The sequence below is a fragment of the Oryctolagus cuniculus genome, chromosome 2 (genome assembly GCF_964237555.1).
Source record: "Oryctolagus cuniculus chromosome 2, mOryCun1.1, whole genome shotgun sequence".
NCBI lineage: Eukaryota > Metazoa > Chordata > Mammalia > Lagomorpha > Leporidae > Oryctolagus > Oryctolagus cuniculus.
Window position 1 is genome coordinate 99,029,885 of NC_091433.1, and position 27,429 is coordinate 99,057,313.

Below are 27,429 nucleotides of genomic sequence, written 5' to 3' on the forward strand. Positions count from 1 at the left end.
TGTGTTTGCCTGACTCCTTACTCCTCTGCAAAAGCTATGTGCACACAGCGCCATACTCCCCCTTCCATCCCAGGAAAGACGGGATGGCCTCTGCTTTGGCCCCAGCCCTTATTTATCAGGGGCCAGCTGTCTCCATGATCATCAGCTTGCCCTCTCTGCTCTCAGCTTGTTTCACACCCCCCTCGTGACACTCCACATCCCCAGCAGTGCCCATCTTCCCTTTTTGACGTGGCTGCAGCTCTCAGGGCTTGTCCACACTGCCCTGCTGTCTGCCCTGCAAGCCGCTGCAGTCTGACTTTCCTCTCCTCTCACTTGTAAAGCAGGGGACACTTTGCAGGACTGGTCTTTCTTGATTGCTTGGCGTAGGTGACATCGAATGCTGCCCTCGGCCCCGGGATGCTAAGGAGGCTCGCGGCTGTGCTTTCGTTGCCTTCTTTGCGGGCTCCTCTGCTTGTCCTTGTCCCTTGAAGGCTGCCGCTCTCCATTGCCGCTTTTCCCGTCTCGATGGCCCCATGTGTACTCTCTTCTCACTACAACATGCCTTCAGTAGCCTGCCTATTGCAACCAGCACCAGTATTTTGTCTCCCAAACAGCTCTCTTTAGGGGGCAGACCCCAGTGTCCTCCAACTGCCTACTAGAAATCATCACTTGGTCCTCCTGTGAGGATTTCAAACACTGCATCCACCTCCTCACCTCCTCACCGCCCTACGCCGTCCTCTTTCTGGGCTCCCAGTTACATTCTGTGTGGGTTGTTGACTAAGCCAGAGCCCAGGCCTTGTCTTTGACTCTTCCTCCCTCACTGACTGCCATCAGATCATCAACAATCCTGGCCCATTCTACTCAAACCTCCTAAGTAACTCTAGGATCCTATTCCCACCAGTGAGTACAGCACCTGTTGTCCAGTCACTTTTCCTTAACATCTTTGAATCATGCATTCTTCATTCTGTAAGCACAGTGGTCTTTTAAAATGCAAACTCACTCTCCTACATAAGATATCTAAGACACATCCCAGTGCCCCCACATGAACAACTAAGTTTTTATAAGGCCTGTGTCCACTTTGTTCTCTCCCATTGTCCTTAAAGCCTCTCTTTTACCTGCATCAAATCTGTTGCCTATTCTAGACCCCCATATCTGATATGATTCTGCCCAGAACATCTTTCCAACTTCACATCGTTTTCCCTAAAATTCTTCACACATCCTTCTCTATAATTCTGGTTCTTTCTCGGCCAATGGAACCCTGCTTAACTGCCTTTTCTGAGGTCTTTCAGTTAAATCCAAGAAATATTTATTTTGAAAACCTACTAAATGGACCACCCAATGCTAGCATCACGTTATGGAGAGAATCTCAGATTCCATAAGGTCAATGTCAGTGTAATTTTTAAAGATCCAAGGGTATTTGACCTAGAAAAGTATGCACATACATAGAGCCCTGCATACACATGTGTATAGTGAAAGGAAATCAGACACATACATGTGTCTTTTCAGTCGTAAGTATCATGGCTATATGTTACTCATTCTGTGTTCATGTCGTCTTCCAAACTGAATGTTAAATCAGAAACATCTAATTCTGCCATGTTTCTCTGATCCAACTCTCCATGGAGCCAAATTGGAGATGGAATCAGATAAGTCAGAGATGTAAGCAAATAGAATGGAAAGCGCACATGGAACCATGCGTCCCAGTATGCTGTAACAGGGAAACACACAGAGCTGGGAGTCAGCGATCTGGGTTCCTCCGTGACAACGACACAGCGATGTTAGCCTGAGCGAGCTGCTCACTGTCCTATCTTCTCTAACGAGAGGGCTGAGTTGCTAAGGCCTCACCAATGGTCTGTGCAAGGTGGCTCCTGGGAGAGAATCTACAAGGTTCTGATTTGAGAGGCAATAGAGAACAGAAAGGTGCCACAAATGAATCTAATACCAGTAATGCCAAGTTAACTGCTTTCAAGTACAAGTGGAAAGATGTTATCACGGCTGTCGTATCCCAGCAATCAACTGTGAGCAGTTTATAAATTTCATCTTGGGACAAAGTAGCTGAACAGGTGAAAAAACTACTGCAGGGAGTTCAATTCTGAGCCTGTTTTTATCTTTGTACTTTTAGCTTTTGAAATTTATTCCCGAGAAAAGCGATGTTGACCTATTGGAGGAGCATAAACATGAGTTGGATCGGATGGCCAAGGCTGACAGGTTCCTTTTTGAGATGAGCCGGTGAGTTTGAAGCTGCTTAAGAAATAAAGATGTAGAGCGAACATGTGGCCTTTAAGATGCTGGTTAGGATCCTTGCAACACAGGGCTGCCATTGTGACAGTGGGCTAAGCCGCCACCAGCCATCCATGAGAGACCATGTGGAGTCCCTGGCTCCAGGCTTTGGTCTGGCCCTGCCCTGGCTGTGCAGGTATGGGAAGTGAACCAGTAGATCAAAGCTCTTCTCTCTTTCTCTCAATATCTGTTTTGCTTTCTTGCTTGCTTTCTCTCTGTCTCTCTCTGTCTCTCTCTCTCTATCACTCTTCCTTTCAAGTAAAGAAGCATTTTAGAAAGGAAATGTCTCACATCAGAATAGCTGGGTTCGATTCCCTACGCTGGCTACTGATTCCAGCTTCCTGCTGAGGCAGCCCCTGAGAAGCAGGAGGTGATGCCTCCAGTAATTGGATTCCTGCCCTGGTTCTTGGGGGATAAACCACAGGATAGAAGGTCTCTGTCTCTGCCTGTCAAGAAAAAGGAAAAACAAACAACAAAACAAAACCCAGCAACACCACTTAAAGATGCCCTTTATCTTTCTAAAGAAGTTAAACTTTCCATTCATACTGAATTGTTTAGGCCAATTAACCAGCCTCAACTTGAAGTCCTTTAGGGTCTAAAATCTCCTGAAGTCCGAGATAAATGGAATTTGGTGGGTTTTTTTTGTTTTTTGTTTTTTTGTTTTTGTTTTTGTTTTTTTTTTTTAAACATATGTGACTCCTTACCTGTGACAGAGCCAGGGTCAGACTTTTTCACAACTGTGAGGGCATTCAAAAAGTCCATTGAGGCCGGCGCTGTGGCTCACTAGGCTAATCCTCCACCTAGCGGTGCTGGCACACCAGGTTCTAGTCCCGGTCGGGGCGCTGGATTCTTTCCTGGTTGCCCCTCTTCCAGGCCAGCTCTCTGCTGTGGCCCGGGAGTGCAGAGGAGGATGGCCCAAGTGCTTGGGCCCTGCACCCCATGGGAGACCAGGAGAAGCACCTGGCTCCTGCCTTCGGATCAGCGCAGTGCGCCGGCCGCAGCGTGCCAGCCATGGCGGCCATTGGAGGGTGAACCAACAGGAAAAAGGAAGACCTTTCTCTCTGTCTCTCTCTCTCACTATCCACTCTGCCTGTCCAAAAAAAAAAAAAAAAAAAAAAAAAAATCCATTGAAAGTTGAACGCTAAGTTGGGAGGCCGGCATTTGGCGCAGCAGTTGTGACCTTACTCTGGAGTCCCACATCCCTTCTCAGAGTGCTTCAGTTCGAGTCCCAGTGCTGCTCCCCATTCTGGCTCCTTACTGATAGACACATGGGAAGCAGGAGGTGATAGCTGAAGTACCTGGGTGCCTGCTACTCACATGAGAGACCCCAGTTGAGTTCCAGGCTCTTGGCTTTGGTCTGAGCTGGCACTGGCTGGTGCAGACATTTGGGGAGTGATCTAGCAGATGGAAAGTAAGTGTACGCTGGTGGGAAAAACGAAAATGAAATCCATACATGTGAGGGGCTTTCAAAAAGTTTTTGGAACATGCGTATTATGAAAAGACTGTGCATAGATTTCAGAAATATTTTACATGCTGGCAGTTGGTTGACCTCTGCCAATTTATTTTCTCTGAATAAATTTGGTCTGGCTGTGAAATATATATAAGTATATGTATTGTTTAAACCAAAATAAACTTCTAATTCTGTGTTCCCACATCTTTACCATGTTTTCTGGGCCCCTTTGACTGGTGCACTTGGCCTTATCCAGTCAGAACTTTGCCTGGTTCCAGTCAGTCAGTCTCTTCACCACTGCTTCCTTGGGGTTCCGCCTCCTGCTGCCTAGCACATTGACATCTTAAGAGCACTGTGAAGTAGGGGAGATCGGAGGAGAGCGCACTCTGGCAGTGGCAACCATGGGCCCATGTAAGGGAGGAGTCGGACGTGACTGACCGGTTGTGGCACTCTTCCCAGGGACCCCTCCAAACGCCCTGAGGCAACCGCGCTTCCTGATTGTTTCTCCGTGTGAGCCGCCCTGCCCCCAGCAGGTTGTGTGCGTTAGGGGTGGCCCAGCACGCCTGAGTCTCCCTGTCACCTCAGGACAGGGCTCCCTCATCTTCCCCCAGGGGCCTGAGAACGCAGCAGAGTGACCATGCCTCGTGCTCTGCATGTCTCCATATCCAGACCTGTTTGTTCTTGTTCCATCTCACCTTGTCACTGCTTAGTTTTTTACACTACCACCTCAAAGAGGAGTTTCAAAATTTTAGCAGATACACTCAGCAATCCTCACTGTAGACAAATGGCCACCTGTGATGGCTGCCACGCATTAAGCTTCTAGTTCTCTGCGCATGTCTTCCCGTTTCATTCTCCCCTCCACTGCCTGGAGGACTTCGGAGGCGGGAGGTATTGTCTTCCATCTGCCCACATGGAAAACCAGACTTGGAAGACTCATGGCACTTGTTGAGGGTCCCTACAGAAGGGGAATCTGGGATGCAAATCTAGAGCTGGGTGAGTAGAAGGCATCACTTTGGAAGCAGGCAGGATCCCGGGTCCCCTGACTTTACACTTGCACTGTAAGCAGGTTAGGTCGTGATTTTAGAAGGCTGGGGTAGGAGTGCCAGCTAGAACCTTCTTGGAAGCCAGAGCAGCTTATCCTGGTGGGGAATCAGAGACCGGCGTGGAGTCCTCTTGCTCCTATGCTATCTTGGGAGGCAGAAGTTGCCGACCCTGAGGGGAGCAGCTAGGGAGCTAAGTATGAAGGAGGAAGGTTTGGGGACCTGAATGAGTATAGGGTAAGAGAAGAAGGTGCTGAACATAAGTCTTGACAGCTTTGCAAAGACAAAACTTTGTGAACAGTTAATAAACTTGGGCGAAGCCTGGGAGACTGTCCTTTAGTTGCAGTAGGATGGGACATCTTCACATTTTCATTCCTTTATCTCTTCTACTGTCCCTGGCACTCTGAGGGACCCAAACACATTAGGCAACACCAGCCGGCTCTCTGTGTCCCTAAGCAGTTGCCTCATTGGATTGGAACTAAGGATTCTGCTGCAGTCGCCCAGATCCCCCGTGTGGCTCACGCAGCGTCACATGCTTCAGGCAAAGTTGCGTCATGTCCTGTGCTTCTGTCTGGGAAAGGAAGTGTGTGTGCGTGTGTGTGCGTCAGTGTCAGGGAGGCATCCTGAACTGCTGCTGCCTCCACACCCGTTACGTGAATGTAGACATACTAGGAGAACGTTAACCGGCCCGTGCTTGCTCTTGCAGAATTAATCATTATCAGCAAAGGCTGCAGTCACTGTACTTCAAAAAGAAGTTTGCAGAGCGTGTGGCAGAAGTGAAACCTAAAGTGGAAGGTAAAGTCTACAAGTCCCTCCCCTGCGGATGTAGCGAACAGGAACCCACTGGTGATATTTTGTGTTTGGAATCGCGATGGGTCACTACTAAAGGTCAGCACTAGACTCACCGGCCTGGCCTGGCCTGGCCTGAGTTCTGGAGCTCACAGCACAGCTCCTGGGCTCCCTCAGCTTTGAGCTTTTGACTCTGTAGGCGTAGGTGAGGGATTGACTTAACCACTTGCATTTAACCTGTACTTATCTTTCTTGCAATAGGGTTTTAGATTTTTCTGAGTATAGTTGAAGCTGTTAAATATCTAAATGTTTGAAATGTGGGCAGGACCCCTGAAGGGCACAGCAGAATGCAGGCAGGGGTCAGGAACCTGTTTGAGCTAATGCAGCTCGGGTCCCCATCGGGACTCCTGCAAGCTTTCACATGCGACAAGTGTGACCGATAATCCTGATGCTCTAACACCAGGCTAGGAAGTGTTTGCAAATGCATGCTGGAAAGTGAGTTGCTGCTCTGTATATCCCTCAGTGCTTAAGGCTGATGAGTCAGCCAAGGAATCAGAATCTGCAGCTGTTAGTGGTCGCTTCAGCAACTTTAGCTGGTGCTCCCCAGCCCGTGGATCTTTGCTTCCAGGGCAGGTGTTTTGACAGTGCTCCCTGGTAGTCTAATGACCCAGTTTTGCAACTTGAATCCATGTGGTGGTGTGTGGATTTAGGATGGATATCTGTGAAAATTCTTGGTTGTAATCACTGTGCGTTTATGTATTTTCTTTTGAAGCAATCCGTTCTGGCTCAGAGGAGGTGTTCAGGAGTGGCGCCCTCAAGCAGTTGTTAGAGGTGGTTTTGGCACTTGGAAATTATATGAACAAAGGGCAAAGAGGCAATGCTTATGGATTCAAAATATCCAGCCTAAACAAGATTGCCGACACGAAGTCCAGCATTGACAAGTAAGTGGGACCTTCCAGCACTTGGAGAGTCTGGGCACTGGTGAGGTTTGAATTTGTCTTCCTTGGCCTCCGTGACACAGCAGTCTTCAGTTTGCACTGTTTCTTGCTATTCCCTTTCCTTCCTCCACATTGACTCCTCTCACCTCTGCTATCACCATGGCATCCCTGCATCCCACTGGGCCACTTACCTTCATGCATTTTCAGTCTACAGGGACATCATCTATTCCAAGTTTTCTCTTCTTGGCCCTGCTTTTTTATAAAACAAAGCAAAAAAAAAAAAAAAACACCTTGTTGGTTATAGTTTCATATACAGAGAGACCATTAATCATAAATGTACAGCTTGAAGAGTTTTTACAAGTTTTTGAACACGCTCATATGACCAGCATGCGTGTAGAGAACCAGCACTCTAGAATTCTCCTCATGGCCCCTGCTCATCATGGCCCTGCCCCAGAGAACTGTATGCAGAGGAAAGAATGAAACTGGTAGCTGATGCTAAAAATGTGAAGCTCGTTGGGATTTTAAGTTACATTTTTAAGTTGTTTTCCTCCTTCCTTTGGAGCTAGCAGCTACGTGAGAAACTTCTGGGGCATAAAGGCACTTTGGCTGTTGGCATTCGGCTGCTTCTCCCAAGACTCCTTAAAATGCTTCCTAGAAAGTGTCCAGCACTGGGTTTTAGAGGAACAGATTCTTGTAAGAGGGACACCAAAATGGGAAAGTGCTCGTGTCATGGGCAGGTAGGTGTGTAGGAATAGGCGGTTTCCCTGAGAGCTTTGTCTCTCTGAGGTTCTCACTGGCTTCCAAAGAGCTTGCACAGTTGTTTCTAAGGTGAGCTTCTGAGCACCCAAGTCCTTTCTAAAAATAGGGCCGTTCTCCCTAATTCTTCCTCGCTAATGAGGCATTTTACCCTATGTTTCCTATAGGGTTAATGAAGCATAGTGTCAGGTAACCCGGATTCCTGGGTGAAATAAGTAGTGTGTTAAATTCTTATTTTCGCATCATGTAAAAATAGATAAATGCAGAGCACCGCCATGATACAGCTCTGCTCCTCTTTATGCACCTGATCCTTTTCAGAACACATTCAAATTTGATTATCACCACAGTCCGAAGCACAAAAACTAGATGCTGTTATCACACAATTTCAGATAAAGAAACTGAGACAAGAGGCAGGAATGGTGGTGCAGTAAGTTATGCCACTGCTTAGGGCGCCCACGTTCCAAACTGGAGTGCCTGGGTTATGTGCTGGCTGCTCCACTTCGAAGCCAGCTTCCTGCTGGTGTGTCTGGGAGGCAGCAGATGGTGGTCCCTGCCACCCAAGTGGGAGACGGAGTCCTTGGTTCCTGGCTTCAGCCTGGCCGAACCCAGGCTATTGCAGGCATTTGGAGAATGAATCACTGGATAGAAAGAGCATTGTGTCTCCCTCTCCTTTGTCACTCTGCCTTTCAAAGAAGTAAATCTCTTTTTTAAATAAATAAGGGGTGGGGAACTAATTGAGGCAGGGTCAAGGTCTCTTTAACTAGCTTGAGGTCCCCACAAATAGTTATTTGGTCTTATAGGTATTCAGCACCTGCTCTATGTAGCTGTCCACGGTCCTCGTATTACCAAGAAGACGACCTTATTTGGAGATTGTAGTGGACAGCAGCATCTTACTTGCATAGAGAGACCAGCTACCTTTGTGAGAAATGGCATTCTCTTCAATTGCACACACACACACACACACACACACACACACACACACACACGAAAGCAAGTCACCCACCCCAGCGCATGCGATTATGTTCTGTTGACATGACTGCAGATTGCCCTAATGCACAGGCCTTTTCAAAAGATTCAGTTAAAACTGTTTCTCATTTATTTTATTTCCCTCTGTCTGCTGCCTGTGAATATGTGATCCCTAAGTAAACCCCACAGTGCCTAGCAGCGTGCCTTGCCAGTGAGCAGCCAGTCGGCATGTGTCTGGTTGCATGTGCTCAAACTGCAACCAAAATGGTGGGGCACTCAGCAGGAAGGGCATCTACTCAGCACTGGAAGCTCGCGTTACTAGTAACAACCAGGGCAGCCAGATGTGTGCTTGTTTGCTTGAGAATTTGTGTTTAGTCAAATGAGGTATTAGCTGGATACCAAACAAATATGGGAAGCTCTGACCTGGTTTCAACCTTTCTGCAGTAAGAAAGGCATATATGGCTAATTACATTCATTGAAGTTTCTCTCTTTCTCTCTCTCTCTCTCTCTCTCTGTGTGTGTGTGTGTGTGTGTGTGAGAAAGAGAGAGAGAGAGAGAGAGAATGAAGAAAATAGCATTATTCTTTTCTTGTGACAGTAGCTAGCATTTTGTTCTTTGAGGGACAAGGCTCAAGTAGAAGGACACAGCTGAACACTGGGAAAAATGAGCTGCTACAATTATTGGCTGCTGTCTTGCTTTGCTGGCTAATTGTTTTCTAATTATTGAGAACAAGAGCCCAGCCATTGAGGGCACTGGGGAGTAGACTGGATGGGAGCACGGTCTTTCTGCCTCTCAAATTTTTTAATTAAAAAATACTAAAATGTGGGGCCAGTGTTGTGGCTCAGCAGGTTAAACTGCTTACAACGATGGCGTCCCATAATACAGTCTCACAGTAGAAGTTTGAGTCCCAGCTGCTCTACTTCAATCCTCTTGGGCCCCTACCACCCACATGAGAGAACTGGATGGAGTCCTGGCTTTGGCTTGACCCAGCTCTGGCCATTGTAGTCATTTAAGGAGTGAATCAATGAATGGAAGATCTCTCTCTTTCTCTCTTTCTCTCCTTCTCTCTTTCTCTCTTTCCCTCCCTCTCTCTTTCTCTCACTCTTCCAAATAAGTAAATTTAAAAAAATGAAATGTGAGTCAGTTGACTTAGGTTTCGAATCGTTATTTTTCTCTTTTTTAAAGATTTTATTTATTTATTTGAGAGCTATAGTTAGAGACAAAGAGAAAGGTCTTCCATCTACTGGTTCACTCCCCAAATGACCAGAACTGAGATAATCTGAAGCCAGGAGCTTCTTCAGGTCTCCCATGTGAGTGAAGGGGCCCAAGGACTTGGGCCATCTTCTACTGCTTTCCCAGGCCACAGCAGAGAGCTGGATAGGAAGAGGAGCAGCTGGGACTCGAACTTGTGCCCATTTGGATGCTAGCGCTGCAGGCAAAAGCTTAGCCTACTACGCCACAGTGCTAGCCCCAGATTGTATTTTTCTGTAAAGCCACAAGGATAACCTGAAATGATTTTCATTGTTAAGGAAAAGAAAATTGTTCAACAATTTGGATTTACTTGGGTTAGGGTTGAGTTGGGAGTACTGTGAATGAACAAACTGCCTAAATTATGGAAATATTTTTTAAAAACTCTGTATCTTCCTGGTTATGGTAACTTTGATCCTGGCTGCATGTTAGATTCACAGGAGGGATAAATAATACCCATGCCTGGCCCCTTGTCATTCCACAAATGCTTGAATCTCTGGTCAGCCCCGACATCTGGAGTGCAGGTGACAGCAGAGCCAGTGACAACTGGGAGCCACTGAACACAACTTTGCATAATAGATAATGTTATCAGACACCCCCTTTCAATGCAGGTCAGTCAGGGTTCAGCCCTGTCACCCACCACTGGAGAGGGAACTAATAAGCGTTCCACAGTGAGGAGTTGAAGTGTGGCTAAACTTAGGAAGTAGATTGAGAACTGGACTGTGGCCTGCTGACCCATTCAGCCCTGATAGACTGCCTCACTTTCTGAACGCCCTTTGGATGAAACTTTAAGTAAATACGATTAATAATCGTCACAGTGAGTTGCCTCTGGACGACAAATCCTTCGGACACTTCCTTCCTCAGTGGAGTGCAGTGTCCCTCGGTCCCCCTCCTCCCAGTTCTCCGTGTTGTGAATTTGCAGGACACGTCCTAGGTGGAGCTGCGTCTTCTGTGGTGAACTTGAGCTTGCGTCCATTGGCAGTGGTTTGGTTTTACCTCCATCACCCATCACATTACCTAGATTTTCAAGCATGTTCATCAAGGACCCAAAATGTACTTCATCGCCCCTACCATTCCTTTTTAGAAAATGTATGCTTCCTTTTTGACAGCTATTTTTGTAAGCCCATGTAAGCTCTCATTATCCCCTCCTTTGAAGAATCCCAGACTTGCCAAAGCCTCCACATTTTTAAGTTAAAGCAGGAATGTAGCATTATGGTGGCTTCTGCCACATGAGCGTATAAATCACGTGCAGGTATTACCCACGTTTAAAATTCTCCTTTCATTGTAGGAACATTACCCTTTTGCACTATCTCATAACTATTGTGGAAAATAAATATCCCAAGGTTCTCAATCTAAATGAAGAATTGAGAGATATTCCACAAGCAGCAAAAGTAAAGTAAGTACTCTCAATACATTGTCTTGGTTTTATGAATCTTTGGAACTGTGCATGAACCACTGAGATGGTTAGTTAGTGTTGCATGAAGTGGGTCCTTCTGTTTGTTTTCCCCCCTGAATATTGCATGAAATCAAATTTGAATCATATCTAAATCTCTCAAATCTGACAAGTTTTTGAGTATATGTTTATACCTTTGAAATACCACTGCATGTGGTTTTCAACTTGGATAAAAACTAACTTTCTGAGTAACTAAGAAAACAGGAACAAAACGTGGTTTCACTAGTATTCTCAAGAGGCAGGTCTATTAAATCCAGGTAGGAGATCCTGCGTTAAATGAGCCTAGATTCATGGTTAAGCAAAGAGATGACTTAGCTGGCTGGGTGTTTCTAGTAATCTTCGCAAATGCACAGGCTCCTGAAACCACGTGGGCCCTCTAATGAGAAGCAGTCTTTATGCAAATCGAGCAACTAAAAATAAAATGGAAAGTTGCCGAACTTCTACCACAAACTTCACACCACTCAGAGACTGGAGAGCAGACAATTTTCCTTGGAGGTTTCTCTCCCCCTTTGACTCTCCTTTTTTAAACATATTTAAATTGCCTGATTTTTGTAATGAATTTGAAAAGTTTGATGAGAAGGCCTATGTTTTCCCTCTGCTTGTAGGATTTGGTGAAATTTACTATGCAAAGCATGAAATTAAAATAGTAAATGAGGTTTGGGTGAATTTCTTTACAGGGCGTGAATTAACTGCAGGGATTAAGTTTTAACTTCTAATGTTTAAAAGCTAAAAAATAGAAAGCATATGGGAGAAGTCCAGAAATCTTTCTTTATTAAGGTCATTAAGATGAAAGCTTGTTAGTACAACTTTGAAAATTTTCATTTTAAAAATTTATTTTTCTTGAGAGTTTATCCATTGACTTATAATGTTCATACTACCAGAACCTTAATGGAAAACCTTTATGCTTTATGCAATGTGAATGTGATTATGGAAAAGCCTGTTTCTTTTTCAAAGGATGCCAAGTGTGACAAGAAGTTTATTTCTGCATAACCATGGGGCTTCAAAACATTTGTGGAAAAATCTGAGAGATAAATTTTTGGTGCAAAAACATTTTGAAATCCATGATTCAGAAGGTTTTCAAAATGTTCATGGAAAATGCATATTGTGGAAAACTATGCATGGACTTAAAAAATGTTTGCACCAACATTACTACATATCTTTTGATTCCATTTTCTACAAGCATTTTAAATTTCTCTTTACAGTAACTTGCTGAAGTGATATTTTTTGTGAGATTGAAACATAAAAGTATTTTTGTACTAATAAGAGAAATTTCTGTTGCCTTATGTTTTACCTATAAAATATATCTTCTGGCTAGGAAAAACAAAAGCCAACTCAGTACGTGAGTTCTGTGAGATCTGCACATGGAAGGAAATTTTAAACATTTGAAATAAACTACTAGGGACTTACTTATAAAGTATGAAATATTTAAATTCATCCTACATTTAATACATGTAAGCCGCATGTTGACTACTAAAATGTTACTATTTGATTACTAAAATATTACTGTTTACAACAGCATGACTGAGCTGGACAAAGAAATCAGCACCCTGAGAAGTGGCTTGAAGGCTGTAGAGACAGTGAGTACTTGTTTCGTGTTCTAACTCCTGGAGTCTTCCCTGTCTCAGAGCTGGTGTTCTAGCACATGCCTTACTGCTTACCTTGGTCCGAGATAAACCTTTATTGATTAGCAAAGAACAACCACCTCCAAGAAGCAAAGGCTGGCCGTGTTTAGCCTGGCAACTGGATTGCAGACAGGCAGCAGGACGATGGGGGTGTCGCTGGACGCTGGGCCCACAGTGTACCAGTGTACTTAGGAAGAGTGGCCTGGGCTCGTCTTCAAGGCCCCTCTCAGTCCGCCAGGGCTCTTAACAATGGTCTTTGTTCTCAGAGTGCCAGAACGTCTCTCTGTTGTCTTTGGGGAAGGTTTCCTGAGCAGACACATGGGTGTCGAGGCCTGGGGCAGGATGATTCAGAATCCTTGCCTGTAGATGTTGCAATAGTGAAGAAGAGCCAGTTTCCTCCACCCGGCGGCTTGCAGATAAGAAGGGAAAGGGGCCTGATGGAAGGTGGTCTGGAAGCTTCTGGAACAATGGCGTGTATCAGAGGAAGCTTCTCTTCTGGAAGAGATGAACTTGGAGCTGTGGCCTAGGAGGAGGGTGGGTGCACTTAGGTACCTGGGAAGGAGGTTGTCCCGGGTCCACAAGCCTGCCTGAACCCAGGCCTCAGAGGAGGAAGAGCGGGTCCGGCCTCCAGAGACAGAGGAGTGTGTGGAACGAAATCTGGCTGTTAGTGCATGCCGTGTGGGTGAGAGGGGCGCCCAGGGAGGAGAACCAGCCAGAGGGCAGGATCCAGGGGGCCTCACTTGGGAGTGTAAGCGCGGCTCTGTTGCTTTGTTCTGTGCTTGGTCAAGGGGACTGGTTTGCAGGCAGCAGGCAGTTGGAAAGGTGCCCTTCTCAAAGACCTTGCAGGTCACTTATCAGTATTGCCGTGAGGCCCCTCCCCTGTTGTTGTTGGTTTTTTTTTTAACCATAAAACTATGCCAGGAAAAAGTGATTCAGTTAAAGATACACCACTAATAAAAATTTAAATCATGTTTAATTCTTTGTTTTTAATGAGAAGCATGTGATGGTATATTTGTTCAGAGATTGGAAAGGGCTGTTTAACAAAAAAAGGAGATTGAGTGCTCGCTCTCCGTGCTCCGTGGGCCCAGAGACACAGCACCCAGGGACCAGCCTCCCCGCTTCCCCAGAAAGGCTGTGCTGCACATCACAGCCAGCCTTTTCCACGAGCCTTGCTTTATAACTGGCGCTCTGTCGGCATGTCCTCCCCGTGGACGCTGTGAGACGAGCGTGGCAGCTAGGACTGTCCTAAGCCTGCTGGTGGACACTGCCCCTAGCTTCCGCTCTGACTCAGAGCAAAGCCGAGGGCAGCGTGGGGAGAAAGGGCCAAGAGAAATCTTTCAGTTTTTGGTTTGTTTTTTAAAAAAGGACAACTCTGCTGAACTCTCTGTATCCTCTGGGATCTATACACTGCCTCATATTCTTTTTCTTTTAAGATTTTTATTTTATTTATTTGAAAGAGTTACAGAAAAAGGTAGAGACAGAGAGAGAGGTCTTCCATCTGCTGGTTCACTCCCCAGATGGCCGCAATGGCCAGAGCTGTGCCGATCCAGAGCCAGGAGCCAGGAGCTTCTTCCGGGTCTCCTATGTGGGTGCAGGGGCTCAAGGACTTGGGCCATCTTCTGCTTTCCCAGGCCACAGCAGAGAGCTAGATCAGAAGTGGAGCAGCCGGGACTAGAACCGGCGTCCACATGGGATGCCAGCGCTTCAGGCCAGGGCGTTGACCTGCTGTGCCACAGTGCCGGCCCCACTGCCTCATATTCTTAGCAACATCAGTGTGAAGATGTAACATTGTAAGAAAGCACTGGGAAGCAGCACTCAGCCTGTCCGGATACTCAGGTGTCCTAGTTGCGCTTTGTCTAAGTTGATTATAGTCTTGGAAGGTATCAGATGTGGACTTCTTGGAAATTATACATTAAACACTTTAATGTGTATTCTTCATCCTTACAGCCAACACACACATCCAGTCACTGTTAAGCCAAAGTACTTGAATCCTGATATTTTCTTCCAATCAGAGTCAGCTCTGTAATTTCCAAGAGTTTTCATTTCCGTTATTTAACCTTCCTGGCGGTGTGGATCTTGCCCTCATTTTATTTTTTGTTTTAAGATTTATTTATTTGAAAGGCAGAGTTAGAGAAAGAGAGAACCAGAACTTCCATCTGCTGTTTCACTCCCCAGACAGCCGCAACAGCCAGGACCGTGTCAGACCAAAGGCAGAGCTACCCCCGTGTGGGTAGCTGGGGCCCTAGCACCTGAGCCGTCCTCCGCTGCTTTCCCAGGCGCGTTAGCAGGGAACTGGATCGAAAGTGGAGCAGCCAGGACACAAACCGACCATGCCACAATGCTGGCCTCTTGCCCTCACTTTAAAAATGGAAAACCGAGACCCAGATCCACTTCCCACTAGTGAAAAAAAAAAAATCAGTGGCAGAGCTGAGCCAGAAACCATAGCCCGTGAGCCCCACACGCCTGCCTGTTAGTGCCTCTGTTGCAGCGGGTACAGAAGAATATGGGGCACCCAGTTAAGCCGGGTCTAGAAGCGTCTAGAAGCAGGCAGACGTGAGTTCAAATTCTGGCTCCAACACTGATCTGCTACTGTGGGCAAAAATTGATGTCTGTATGGGGGTGAGGAGTAATGATGCCCTCTCACAGGAGTGCCACAGGCAGTCAGAGGGAAAGTTCACCTGGCAGTGGTTGAAATTAGTTAATAAAATTTGACTGGAATCATCTGTGTGTTCTTCAGTGGAACTGGCGAATACACACAATTAACAAGAGACTAGTGACCCTCCCTGCCTGTTCACGAAACCCACGTGGACAAGAAGAACAGCAGTGGATGATTACGATACCAATGCCACAGCTGAAATTCTGCTGACCTAAATGCCATGGATTAGCACAGAAATACAGGCTGCTTGGAAGAGAAAGAAGCAAAACAAGCACCAGGAGTGTGAGCACAGACTCCACCGCAGAGCTCCCTGTTTTCTCCTGAGACCTTTTGAACATCCCCCACCCCCCACTCCCCCACCCCTCCCCCCTCCCCGCCGCCGCCCCCATTAGTTGTTTAACCTCCACTCATTTTGGCCAAATGCTAACGTCCTCACTTTCCAAAATCAGAATGAGAAACCACACAGATAAAAGACTCAAAGGACTGGTTAAATTGCTGTTTGCAGATGTTTGTGCGCCCAGGGGCCCTTGGGTGTGTGACAAGAAGGGCAGGGGAGTGAGAGAATCCCACAATGTTTTAGATGGATTCTTGATTGTGTTTGCCACTGAGATTTACTAAACGTGAGGCGGCGGACTGCAGGAGCCTGGGGCGTCTGCACCTGAAGCCCACCCTGTCTTTAACCCCTTCCTGTGCTTTAGGAGCTTGAATACCAGAAGTCTCAGCCCCCGCAACCCGGAGATAAGTTTGTGTCTGTGGTCAGCCAGTTCATCACCGTAGCCAGCTTCAGCTTCTCTGACGTTGAAGACCTTCTAGCAGAAGCTAAAGACCTGGTGAGCGTCCCCTGGCCTGCTGGGTGCTGTTTGGCAGGGCTGGGCTTCGGTTTGTACTTGCAGAGATGATGTTGTATCAGGAGAAGCAACTGGGATCCAGACTTCAGGGTGCGGGCACTAAGCGGAGACGGCTGTGTCCTGGAGCCACTGTTTCGTAGGACACAGCATGTGTTCTCCTTTCCAAGCCTAGGATTAGCGGAAGCACACTCTTTTTTGTCTAACTGGGCTGAATGGGCTTTAGGTTAGCAGGACCTTGCAGGCTGGGAATGGTATAAGGCCGGTAAATACTTGGACAGTTTTCTCTTGGAGCCAGGAAAGAGCAGGTGAAGAAAACCAGCGGTAGGTATGACTAAGGCCATGTAGCTCAGAACCTGTGCCTAAGGTGCTCATCCAACAGCGAGCCTGGGGAGGACAAGATCCTACCTCTCCAAACCTCCGGCAGAACTCACTAACTGATGCCCTTTAAGTCACAGCCTCATTACAAAAGGATCTGGTTTTTAGTAAGAAATTTCTTTATATGATTCTTGCTATTTCAATGTTTTGTCTTCTAGTAGAGGAGAAATTTGTCATTGGTTAATAACTAAGCCCTTTACCCCTTTACCCCTTTACACACAGTATAAATGGTCTCCAGGCCCTCCCCACCCGGTGAGTTCTTCCCCCGGCCCATCGCTCAGTTGCCACTGTGTCTCCTTTTACTCGAGTCTTTCCTGCAAAGCTTGAGTAACAAATGTCATTTCAGTGACCACTGTTCAGTGATAAATATGAATGTGCATACCAGCTACATTGAAGAAGTGGGCCGCAGTCACAGGGGCCTACTAATTTCAACACTAAACACTCTCTCTAGGCATATTTAAATGAGAAGAAAAGACACATGCAAGTGACTGCAAATAGAGGTTCAGCCACTCTCTGATAGCCTGTGAAGTAAAGCCACCCGATGGCATCAACCGGCTTTCAAGCCTCCACTGTGAAAGCCCCTTCCCTGTCTTAACGTGTGCCTCACCCTCCCTGGAGTGTGCCACCCCAGCATCCCAGCACAGTACCCACGTCACCAAGGAACTCAGGCATTTCATAGCAATCCACAACCTCCTTTTATTTTTTTCAGTGTGGGAACTTTAATCTGGGCCTAATTTTCTTCAGCTCTTTCTAAGACTAAAATATACATGACTTCATCGTCACTAGAATTCCTAGATAAAAAGATCAGCCAGGGATGACTTGAAGTGCATGAATTCGAATGTTTGAGAAACTCAGCTGTAGACTGTTTGTTAATATTTTGTTCATGCCAGAACTCTTAGAAATTAGCTTTAAAAACCATGAGACAAGCCTGAGCAGTGTATGTGGTGTGTGAAAAAGGTTTTGTTTTTCCCTTAAGAGCTCTGTTTTCTAACAGAATATTTCCAAATAAGTAAAACATTGACAACAACTCCATAAAAAGAAAACTGGTGAAAAGAACATCTTATTATATGATTAAGATTATGTCCCATCTAAACATATATATGAATATATCTGTATGACAGTAGTTCAGAAAGTTCATGGAAAATGGAACTGACAGTTTACTTTGCTACAAAAGATTTTTGAAACCCTTGCATTTGAAGGTTCTTCAACCAGTTCATGAAAATGCATAATGTGAAAAAACTATGCATGGATTTCAAAAGAGTTTTTGCACCAAAATACTTTTAATTCCATTTTCTTTGAACTTTTTGAAGTACCCCTCTTATACACTAGTCTAAGACTGTTTTATTAAAGAATAAATATTGAAAACATTCTCATTAAGATACATAGTGGTACTGGACCATCAGAGAAGTTTAACAATATAGTTAAGTCAATAGTAGAAGAAAAAGAAAATCAATTAGAAGCTGTTGGTTTGAAGAGGACTACATATGCTTGTCATAGTCTAAAGGTAAATTACAAATATGGGAAATGTTATGTAATTGATTAGGCACAGGAAAAGAGAATTCCTTTGACTTTGAAGCCAGGAGCACTGTCTTTAGTAGCTTTGGAGTAACAGCATTAGAAACAGAAGAAAAGATAATTTTAACAGACAATCACATTATTTGCATGGTCATAGTACTAAGAATATTGGAAGCATACTCAAGTTATGAAAACAACTGGATATACTCTATATGTATACACACATACATTATATACATTCATTATTTAATTTTTTAAAAATTCTTCATTAGTATTTTATATTTGACTGTTTTAGAAAGATTGGAATGGGTTCTACAACAGAGTTTAGAATAAAAATTGTATTCTCAGCCAAAAATTTTGGGTTGCATTAATGATTCCATAATCAGTTAGTTTTCTCGTTGAGACCCAGGAGACAACATAACAATACCAGTGTTACTTACCATTAAGAAAAGCAGCTAAGAAGTACTGGATCCCATTTGCGGTCATTATTAACTGTTTGGCAACAATAAATAACATTAAAGGACTTCAAAGAAAAGTTAAAAGTGCAACATTCCCTACTCCTGCTGAGTCTGCGATTAGTTTTGTGTCTTGGGTGTTCTGCCCTAAAATATTTTGCTTTCTTGTTTTTACTGTTGTTTAGTTAATAAAAATCATAGGAGATAATCATAGATGTTAAACTGAAATAAGAGCTACAGGAATAAACAAAGTTGAAGAGTACTGACATTTTAATATAGAAATGATTAACAGACATGTTCAGCCGCTAAAGATAAATAGGAGCTCACGAAAATCTGTCAAGTCATGGTTGACTCAGCTTTAAATCCTCCATGAAATTCTTAGAATACTCAACTCCTCAAAACCTTTTTTCCAGTTTACTAAAGCAGTGAAGCACTTTGGGGAAGAGGCTGGCAAAATACAGCCAGATGAGTTCTTCGGCATTTTCGATCAGTTTCTTCAAGCCGTGTCGGAAGCCAAGCAGGACAACGAAAACATGCGGAGGAGGAAGGAGGAGGAAGAGCGCCGGGCTTGCATGGAGGCTCAGGTAAGAGTTCCATGAGCTGGGGATTTTTCGCTTTTTGCTTTTCACTAGTTTGGGTTTTTCTTGCTGTTTGTCTTTTGTAAAGCAGAGAGAGAAACCAAGGTAACACAAAGAGGAAGTCTCCATTACTGGTTCACTCCTCAGGGCCCTGGACAGCTGGTCTGCGCTGAGGCTAAAGCAAGGAGACTCATCTAGGTCTCTTCTGTGGTGGCGGGGACCCAACTAGTTGAGCCATCACCACACCCTTCTAAGGTGTGCATTAACAGAAAGCAGGAACTGGGGCCAGAGCCGGGACTCAAACCCAGACACTGTGGCTCAGGACTCGGGCACCCTAAGTGGTGATTTAACTGCTGTGCCAAACGCCTGCTCGCCGTGGGTTTTTGTCTCACTCTCATTCATGGCCTGGCAAGAAGGAAGTCACTGCGGTACTTTCTAGAATGCTGCTGGGAACTTATATTGCTGTCAAGTATCTTTTAGATGATTTGATAGTAAATATCCAAAAGCCTTAAAAAATATATCCATGTCTTTTGATCTGGAATTCCCATTTCTTGGAAATCATTCTGAAGAAATAATCAAAATTTACGAAAAAGGGGGCAGCGTTCTGCCCTCATGTTGGAGATGATCTGAAAGTCATGATTTGTTCTGGATGATGGAACAGCTACATAATGGAATATTTATGCAGTCCTTCAAAGACTGTTTAATGATTCAGTAAAGCTTCCACAGATAGAATCTATTGTTTTTATTTCTAAAGATTTATTTAGTTATTTGAAAGGCAGAGTTACAGAGAGGAAGAGAGAGATCTTCCTTCTGCTGGTTCACTCCTCTAATGGCCATGACAGCCAAGGCTATGCCAGGCCAACGCCAGGAGTCAGGCGCCCAAGTACTCGAGCCATCTTGTGCTGCTTTCCTAGGTGTATTGGCAGGGAGCTGAATCAGAAGTGGAGTGGCTGGGACACAGATCAGCACCCCACATATGAAATCTTTTTGTTTGTAAAATAGGTGTTAATATAGAAAATGTAGTGGTGGGCGAAACCCCCAAGAGGTTCCCAGTGATTGAGCTCTTGGTGGCTGAATTAAAGGTGCATTTCTCTCATTTTGTTTATCTGGATCACCTACATTTTGCCTCACACGTGCACATTATTTGGGTTTTAAGAACAGAAACTCCTGTGCTGCAGGTCTCAGGCATCCACTGTAGATGCAGACTAAGGTTTTGAGGTAAGGAGAGTGTACTGGCGGCCATGTGCTCCAGTATCTCCGTACCATGAAGAAATCAGTATTCCAGGTCTATTTAGTAGTGGCAACTTTTTTTCCATGTAGAAACACAGATCGCCTCAGTTTTTCTTCTTGTACCAAGAATATCCTTCTCGATGGTAAGAGTCAAAGCCCAGAGCCATGCGTGGTAGCTTTCTTTCATTTGTTCTGTAGTAGGACTTCAGGTCCCCACGGCCCCGTGCTTTTAAGAGGCAACAGCTCTCAAGAGCTTAGCTTTCTGTGACAGAACTTTCCAGAATCCAGCTGCAGTGACAAAACACAAGGTCTTCACATGTCCCTAAGAGGCGTCCTTCTATTTCCAGCTCAAAGAACAACGTGAAAGAGAACGTAAAATGAGAAAAGCAAAAGAAAATAGTGAAGAAAGTGGAGAGTTTGATGACCTTGTTTCGGCGTTACGCTCAGGAGAAGTGTTTGACAAAGATCTGTCTAAACTGAAACGGAATCGCAAACGCATCACCAACCAGATGGCGGACAGCAGCCGGGAGAGACCAGTCACAAAGCTTAATTTCTAATTTTCTCTGAGTACTTTTCTAGAGCGCTCATCACCAGACCTTTGAAATGACGAGACCATTTCATGACACTGCCCTGCAGTCCAAACAGTGGGAATGTCCTCCTCCACCTGTGAGTGAATGTGTGTGTATGTAAATTTATGGGTGTACATATATGTATTTAAAAGTGTATATAGAAGTCAGAGTGTTGTCTAGAGACCTATATGTATGGTTAAACGTGTTCCGTTGATGTATGTGCTCAGAGACCCTTCGTGTTTGCGTTCATATAGAGTGTGGCTCACGGCTCACGTTCTTTCCTGATCACCATCACTTTTCAGAAGCACAATACTGTCTCCTAAAGGAGATGACAGAGACATTCCCTGGTGTAAAAAAAAAAGAAGAAGAAGAAGAAAGGCTTATAAAATAGTTTATGGTTTCCAGGCTTGGTGTACTTTGAAATTATTTTCATTGGTGGAACTGGAGTTGGAAAAATATAGACTTAAAATGGTTTTGATAGTCGGCAATGTGATGCTGGTAATTGATAGGACTAGATTAGAATTTCTGATATTGGTGCAGGGATATAGTCTATAAATGTTTATTGAGAACATCTTGCACACAATTTGAATTATGTAGAATGTCAATCAGAATTTCTTTATATATTTAAAACTTGAACATCCATTCCCCCCCCAACTTCATCAAGTTTTCTGCCAAGTGCTCTTGATGAATTCTTTAAATTGCTTTTGGAAGAAAAAAAAAAAAAACACTATTTATCTAAATGCAATCCATGCCCTTGTTAAAGGCTAGGATTGCCAGAATGTGCTTGTTATAAAAATAAAATTTCCCACCCAAGGCTTAGAAGAATTATTCTCCGAAGGTATTAAGATTATTAAAACAGAATTTTTACGGGGTGCCTTTCTTGGTATTTTCTATTTTCTGTCTTGTAGTGCAGGCTACATCTTCTGTAAACATAGACCTGGACTAAAGGACACATAGTATGCTCAGTGTTGGCAGTGTCAACAGAGATGCCCAGCTCTATTTATCTCTAAGTATATTTGAAGTGGTTTGCTGTTTATATGTTGTCATTTTAAATTGTGTGTCAGTAAAGCTACCTGTAAAATTTCAGTCCAAAAAATAAAGCTCTCAGGGAGAACAAAACAATGAACATTAGAAAATAAGATGTAGATGCTTACCACTAACCTACCAACTCTTCATATCCTTAAATTATATGCTATATAAAGAGGACTGTTACTTTTTTGGATACTTGGGGGATTTTTTTGTTTTGGGGGTCTTTTTTTGCTTTCCTTTATTTATTTGTCGTGGGGGAGGGGGATAACATTTTCGCTTTTCTTTCCATCAATCCTGTTGTGGTTGGGTTTCCTGTGGAGGGAGTAGTTTGTTCAGTTGCACTAGAACATTATTTACTTGCTAAATTGAGTTTTTCAGCCAATTAACAAATATTTATTAAGCACTTGCTATGTACCAGGCATAGTAGGGCTGCAATGGTAAGCAAGACAGAACCCCTGTTCCCAAGGAGCATATGTTCTCATGGGGGTGTTAGGGGAGGAACAGAATACCAGTGTGTGCACTGTACAGGAATCGTACTGTTTAAAGATAATTTGTATAAACTATGATGCTTAGTGCAGATGGCAAGGTATCTGTGCTACGTGAAAGCTGTGAAATAGTGCTCTAAGAGTTGTCAAGAGCTGCGGTTTTACATTTTTTTTCCTCATTGCAAAATTCCCAACATCCTACACATTTTGTGAAAGTGACTCTTGCAAATGAAAGTCGCACGTGCAAAGCAGAGGTCGCCCTCCCCCGTCCCCTGTTTGACCAAGGTCTGCAAGTGCAGGAGTAAAGGCGTAGAGACTTAGAAAGTCCTGGAGATGAGGAGGAGTGGTATATGGTGATGGCTTTTGTCTGTTCCTTAACTTAAGTGCCTCTATGTATATTCTTTTCTATTTCTAGCAGGAGAAATTTGGTCTGGCTCAATTTTAGAACCATATGTTGACAATGGCTTTGTCTTAGAGTTTAAGGAATAGACAAGCGGAGGGAGAGTCACCTAAGGGAACAAGCTTGTGTCCGTGTCTCTCTTGGCCTTTTTAAGCATCCTCATCATGACACAGCCATCCTGGGAGGCCTTCTTTGCCATTTCCACTTTTGGTTTCCTTTCCCGAAAACTGTGTGCAGGTAATTCCTATGTGCCATGGTTGAAAAAACAACAAAACTACTTTTTAGATTGGTGCTGGTATAAGTAGCCACTTTTCTCTCTTGGGTGTGTATTTTAAAGATTTTTGTTTGTTTTTTAAATTAATGCCAAAAAGAAAAAGCATTTTAATTTGTAAACTTAATCATATGTCTTGTATCTTGTTAGCTTAGTAGTTGGAACAACTTAGTCTTTAGGTGCAAGACTGTTATAGTACCAAGAAATATGTTGTATGTGTTATGAGACTGTACATTTTTTTTTAAAAATAGCAATATGCAATAAAGAGATGAATTCATTGGGTGTACATATATGCTTTCTAATATTATTAAAAGAACATCATCAAACTTACTTGTTTTCACCATTGGATTTAGTAACATTTTCCTTTTAATTTGAAAGGCAGAGAGAGAGAGGTCCTCAAATGCACCCCAACAGCCAGGGGCAGGCAAGCTGAACCCAAGAGCCTGGAACTCAATGCAGGTCTCCCACGTGGGTGGCAGGGACACAGTTCCTTGAGCCATCACTGCCTCCCGGGTGCCCGCTAGCAGGAAGCTGGAATTGGGAGTGGACCTGGGCTCAAACCCAGGCACTCCAGGATGCGATGTCGGCATCCCAAGCATTACCTTCACCACTGCGTGAAGTACCTGCCCCCTCCCCCAGCCCCAGCCCCTGCCACTGAATGTAAATATTGCAGATCGCGTACTAAACCGGAAGTACAAACATGTTTTTACACTTGGGCCTGGAAGGGTTATAGTTTTGTGTTATAGTAGCATTCAGTACCACACACTACCTCTTTCATGGTTTATATATGAATTATACAGTTTTGTGTCATGTAAAGTAGAATTACTTAAATTATAGAAAATTTAAGTAATTAAAAAGTAATTTAAGTAATTAAAAAAGAGTCTCTGACCTGCAAGATCAAAACTCTTCTCAATTTTGAAGCATTTTCTTCTTAAAGGTTAATTTTCAATTCAGGTCAGTGTGGGAAGTGTCACCTGTACAGTTCAACAAATGTCTTATAAATATTCTCTGAAAGTCAGGGGCTTTTCCTTAGTCCTATTTCACTTTGCCCACCTCTTCATCCTCACCCCACTTTGATTTTTGCTGTTTTTAAGTTTTTATTTATTTGTAAGGCAGAGTAAGATCTTCCATCTGCTAGTTCACTCCCCAAATGGCCACAAGAGTCAGAGCTGGGCCAGGCCCAAGCCAGGAGCCAGGAACTCCATCTGGGTCTCCCACATGGGTGGCAGAGGCCCAAGTACTTAGGCCGTCCTCCGCTGCTTGCCCGGGCACATCAGCTGAGAGCTGGATCAGAAGTGGAGCGGCTGGAACGCAGACCAGCACCTGTACAGGATGCCAGCATTGTAGACAGCAGATTAACGTGCTGCGCCACAATGCCAGCTCCTCAACTTCCTTTGAAGTCGAGCTAAACAAACTGCCCCAGTGATGGAAGACACAGGCACCCCGTACTAACCCTCTGATCTTCGAAATGGGCTCATGACGTTCTTGTACCTGCTCGCCGGCTTGATTTTTGCTGAGTCACTGGATAGCTGCATCAGAGCTGAAGGCTACGCTGGTCTCTGAAGCTGACATCCGGGTAAGGGAGAATCTTCTACAGGTTAAACAAATGCTGCATTCCATCTCACACACTGCAGCAGTGCCTATTTGAGTGTGTAGCTGTGTACAGAGCCACCTAACCACTAGTTGCCTATGGTGCATTGGTAGAAGTGGGGGAACCTGGCCATTTAAGATCATTGCACTTGTTTTGGTCTTCAGTTTCCCCAGAGGAATCATCATTGAGGCAAATGTGCTGCTGTCTGGTGGAGTAGGGGGCGTGAGATTACACAATCCAGCGAGAACGTTGCCCCTTTTCTCTGACCCAACATGGGTTTGCATAAATAAAAAAGGTAATCTTGATTAAACTGGTTTAGACACAATTATTCAAAAGGCCAAGTTCTGGAAGGGGAGACTTTTTTTTTTAATAACATCAGCTGTTTCTTAGTGGAAAAACTAAATTAAGAGCTCCCCAGCCTTAACAGCTACTTGATAACATTTAGTGCCATACACACTACCTTTGAAAACCCCTGAACTGTGTTTGGGTGACTTAAGGTCAGGGCCTAAGGCTGTGTGCATGGGTTGTTAATGCACCATCACCATGTTGAGGGCTGTGCTCATTTTCTCTGTGGTCTATAAAAAGTCTCCATATCCTTATTCTTGTTCAAGAATAAAGACCAGTTGTGACCGTTATTAATTAGTGACTTAAAACCTATGAATAGCTGATGCTGCAGCTCAATAGGCTAATCCTCCGCCTAGCAGCGCCAGCACACTAGGTTCTAGTCCCGGTCGGGGCGCCGGATTCTGTCCCGGTTGCTCCTCTTCCAGTCCAGCTCTCTGCTGTGGCCCAGGAAGGCAGTGGAGGATGGCCCAAGTACTTGGGCGCCTGCACCCCATGGGAGACCAGGAGAAGCACCTGGCTCCTGCCTTCGGATCAGCGCTGTGCGCTGGCCGCAGCAGCCATTGGAGGGTGAACCAATGGCAAAGGAAGACCTTTCTCTCTGTCTCTCTCACTGTCCACTCTGTCAAAAAAACAAACAAACAAACAAACAAAAAAAACTATGAATTCTTTGTTCCTAAAGTTGTATTTGTGAAATGCAAGAAGTTTGTATTCCTTAAATAAAAGGTTTCAGGGTGGGGGGTGGAGGGACACCGTAAACAAAAGGAGAACAGAAACCACAAATTGGGGAAAAAATATGAAAACATATTAAAACTTTCTTGGAGAAAGTTTGAGGCCCCCAGAGGAAGGAGTTCATAAAGATTTCAGTGTTTTCCATAACAAGCACCAATCAAAGTTATTTTTCATCTGGCTCATGGGGAAAATACCAGACCTGCCCTTTGTCTCTTCCCTGCCATGGGTTTATCTACTGCAGCCAACTGTGGGTTTCCATGGTACCAAACAAACAAACATGATCACAGGATTTCCAGACAAAGGAGATCCTTATTTTCACCAAACCTTGGTGCTTTTTTTTGTTGTTGTTTCTGGTGGGAAAGAGAGGCTCCAAAGTATGGTATTTTCTACATCATTTGAATAAAGAATTTCTCTCTGCTCCTTTGCCTATAGTTTCTTTTGCTTTGGGGGCGGGTGGAAGGAAGTGGTTCTGTAATACTGATTCTCAGTATCAGCTTCTCACATCATTTACACCCGCTATGGTCATACAGGGACATTTCTCTAGCAAAGGAGACTCTTATCCCTAAGCACATCTTGTTAATGTCTTCCTGGTGCTGTGGTGCAGTGGGTTAAGCTGCTGTGTGCAATGCTGATGTCTCATACTGGAACACTGGTTCAAGCTCTTGCTTTTGAACTGGCTCCCTGCTAATGCACCTGAGAAGGCAGAAAACGATGGCCCAAGTTATTGGGATTCTGCCACTCATGTGGGAGACCTGAATGGAGTTCCTGGCTTCAGCCTTGCCCAAATCTGGCTGTTGCAGCCTTTTAAAAGGGAATAAACCAGTGGATGAGAGATTCTCCCTGTCTCCCTCCCTCCCTCTCTCTCTCTCTCTCTCTCTCTCTCTCTCTCTCTCTCTCTCTTCCTGTCCTCCCCACACCCTGTTGCACTCCTTTCAAATAAGTCTTTAAATATTTCATATGAGGGGCCGGCACTGTGGCACAGTGGGTTAACGCCCTGGCCTGCAGTGCCGGCAATCCATATGGGCACTGGTTTGAGACCCGGCTGCTCCACTTCCAATCCAGCTTTCTGCTATGGCCTGGGAAAGCAGTAGAAGATGGCCCAAGTCCTTAAGCACCTGCACCCATGTGGGAGACCCGGAAGAGGCTCCTGGCTCCTGGCTTCAGACTGGTGCAGCTCTGGCCGCTGCAGCCAAATGGGGAGTGAACCCTCAGATAGAAGACCTCTCTCTCTCTCCCTCTCTCTCTCTGTCTCTCTCTCTGTCACTCTTTCAAATAAATCTAAAAAAAAAATTAAATATTTCCTCCCTCCCTCCACCCATCTCCAGTGTAGACAAACATTCCTAAGTGCAGTCAGATTGGGGGCTATGCTGACTTCTAGGACAAGAGGGAGTATCCTGAACAGAAGTGACAGTGATGCTGAGCAATAACTCAGGAAAACAGATATAGGGTAGGTAAGGTGGCACTTCTTGCAGCAACTTTAAAAAGAAAGGTCAGATTGCCCAATACAAGGCTAATACATAGGAGTGGATTGCTTACCTAAAAACCATCAGTGAACAAGTAGGATTTGAAGTTAAAAACAATATTCATATTGGTACCTCCTCAAAATGGAATGCTTAGGTAGAAGTCTAACATATGGATAAGGTCCATTTGAGGAAAACCGTAAAAGTAATTAAAGAAGACAGCCAAATGAAAGGTGAGATATCCCGTGTTCATGGATAGGAAAAAAATCAGTATTGTCACAATGTCATTTTTTCCAGTTTGATCTATTGATTCAATGCAATTTTTTTTTTTTTTTTTTTTTTGACAGGCAGAGTTAGAGACAGAAGGAACGGTCT

The 27,429-nt window shown here is 44.5% G+C and overlaps 1 protein-coding gene across 8 annotated transcripts in view; it reads left to right on the top strand.

The window, feature by feature from the left end:
• The window catches only part of DAAM1 (dishevelled associated activator of morphogenesis 1), a 191,083-nt gene extending 167,868 nt beyond the window's left edge, over positions 1-23,215 (top strand). For all 8 annotated transcript variants that reach the window (XM_002709767.5, XM_008252840.4, XM_051834423.2 and 5 more), the window contains 8 exons: positions 2,099-2,205; positions 5,453-5,541; positions 6,308-6,476; positions 10,732-10,839; positions 12,413-12,473; positions 15,873-16,004; positions 18,781-18,951; positions 20,523-23,215. In XM_002709767.5, coding sequence (XP_002709813.1) covers positions 2,099-2,205; positions 5,453-5,541; positions 6,308-6,476; positions 10,732-10,839; positions 12,413-12,473; positions 15,873-16,004; positions 18,781-18,951; positions 20,523-20,732 — 1,047 coding nt within the window. In that variant the 3' untranslated portion in view covers positions 20,733-23,215. The remainder of the gene's footprint in view (positions 1-2,098; positions 2,206-5,452; positions 5,542-6,307; positions 6,477-10,731; positions 10,840-12,412; positions 12,474-15,872; positions 16,005-18,780; positions 18,952-20,522) is intronic.
• The last annotated feature ends 4,214 nt before the right edge of the window (positions 23,216-27,429 follow it).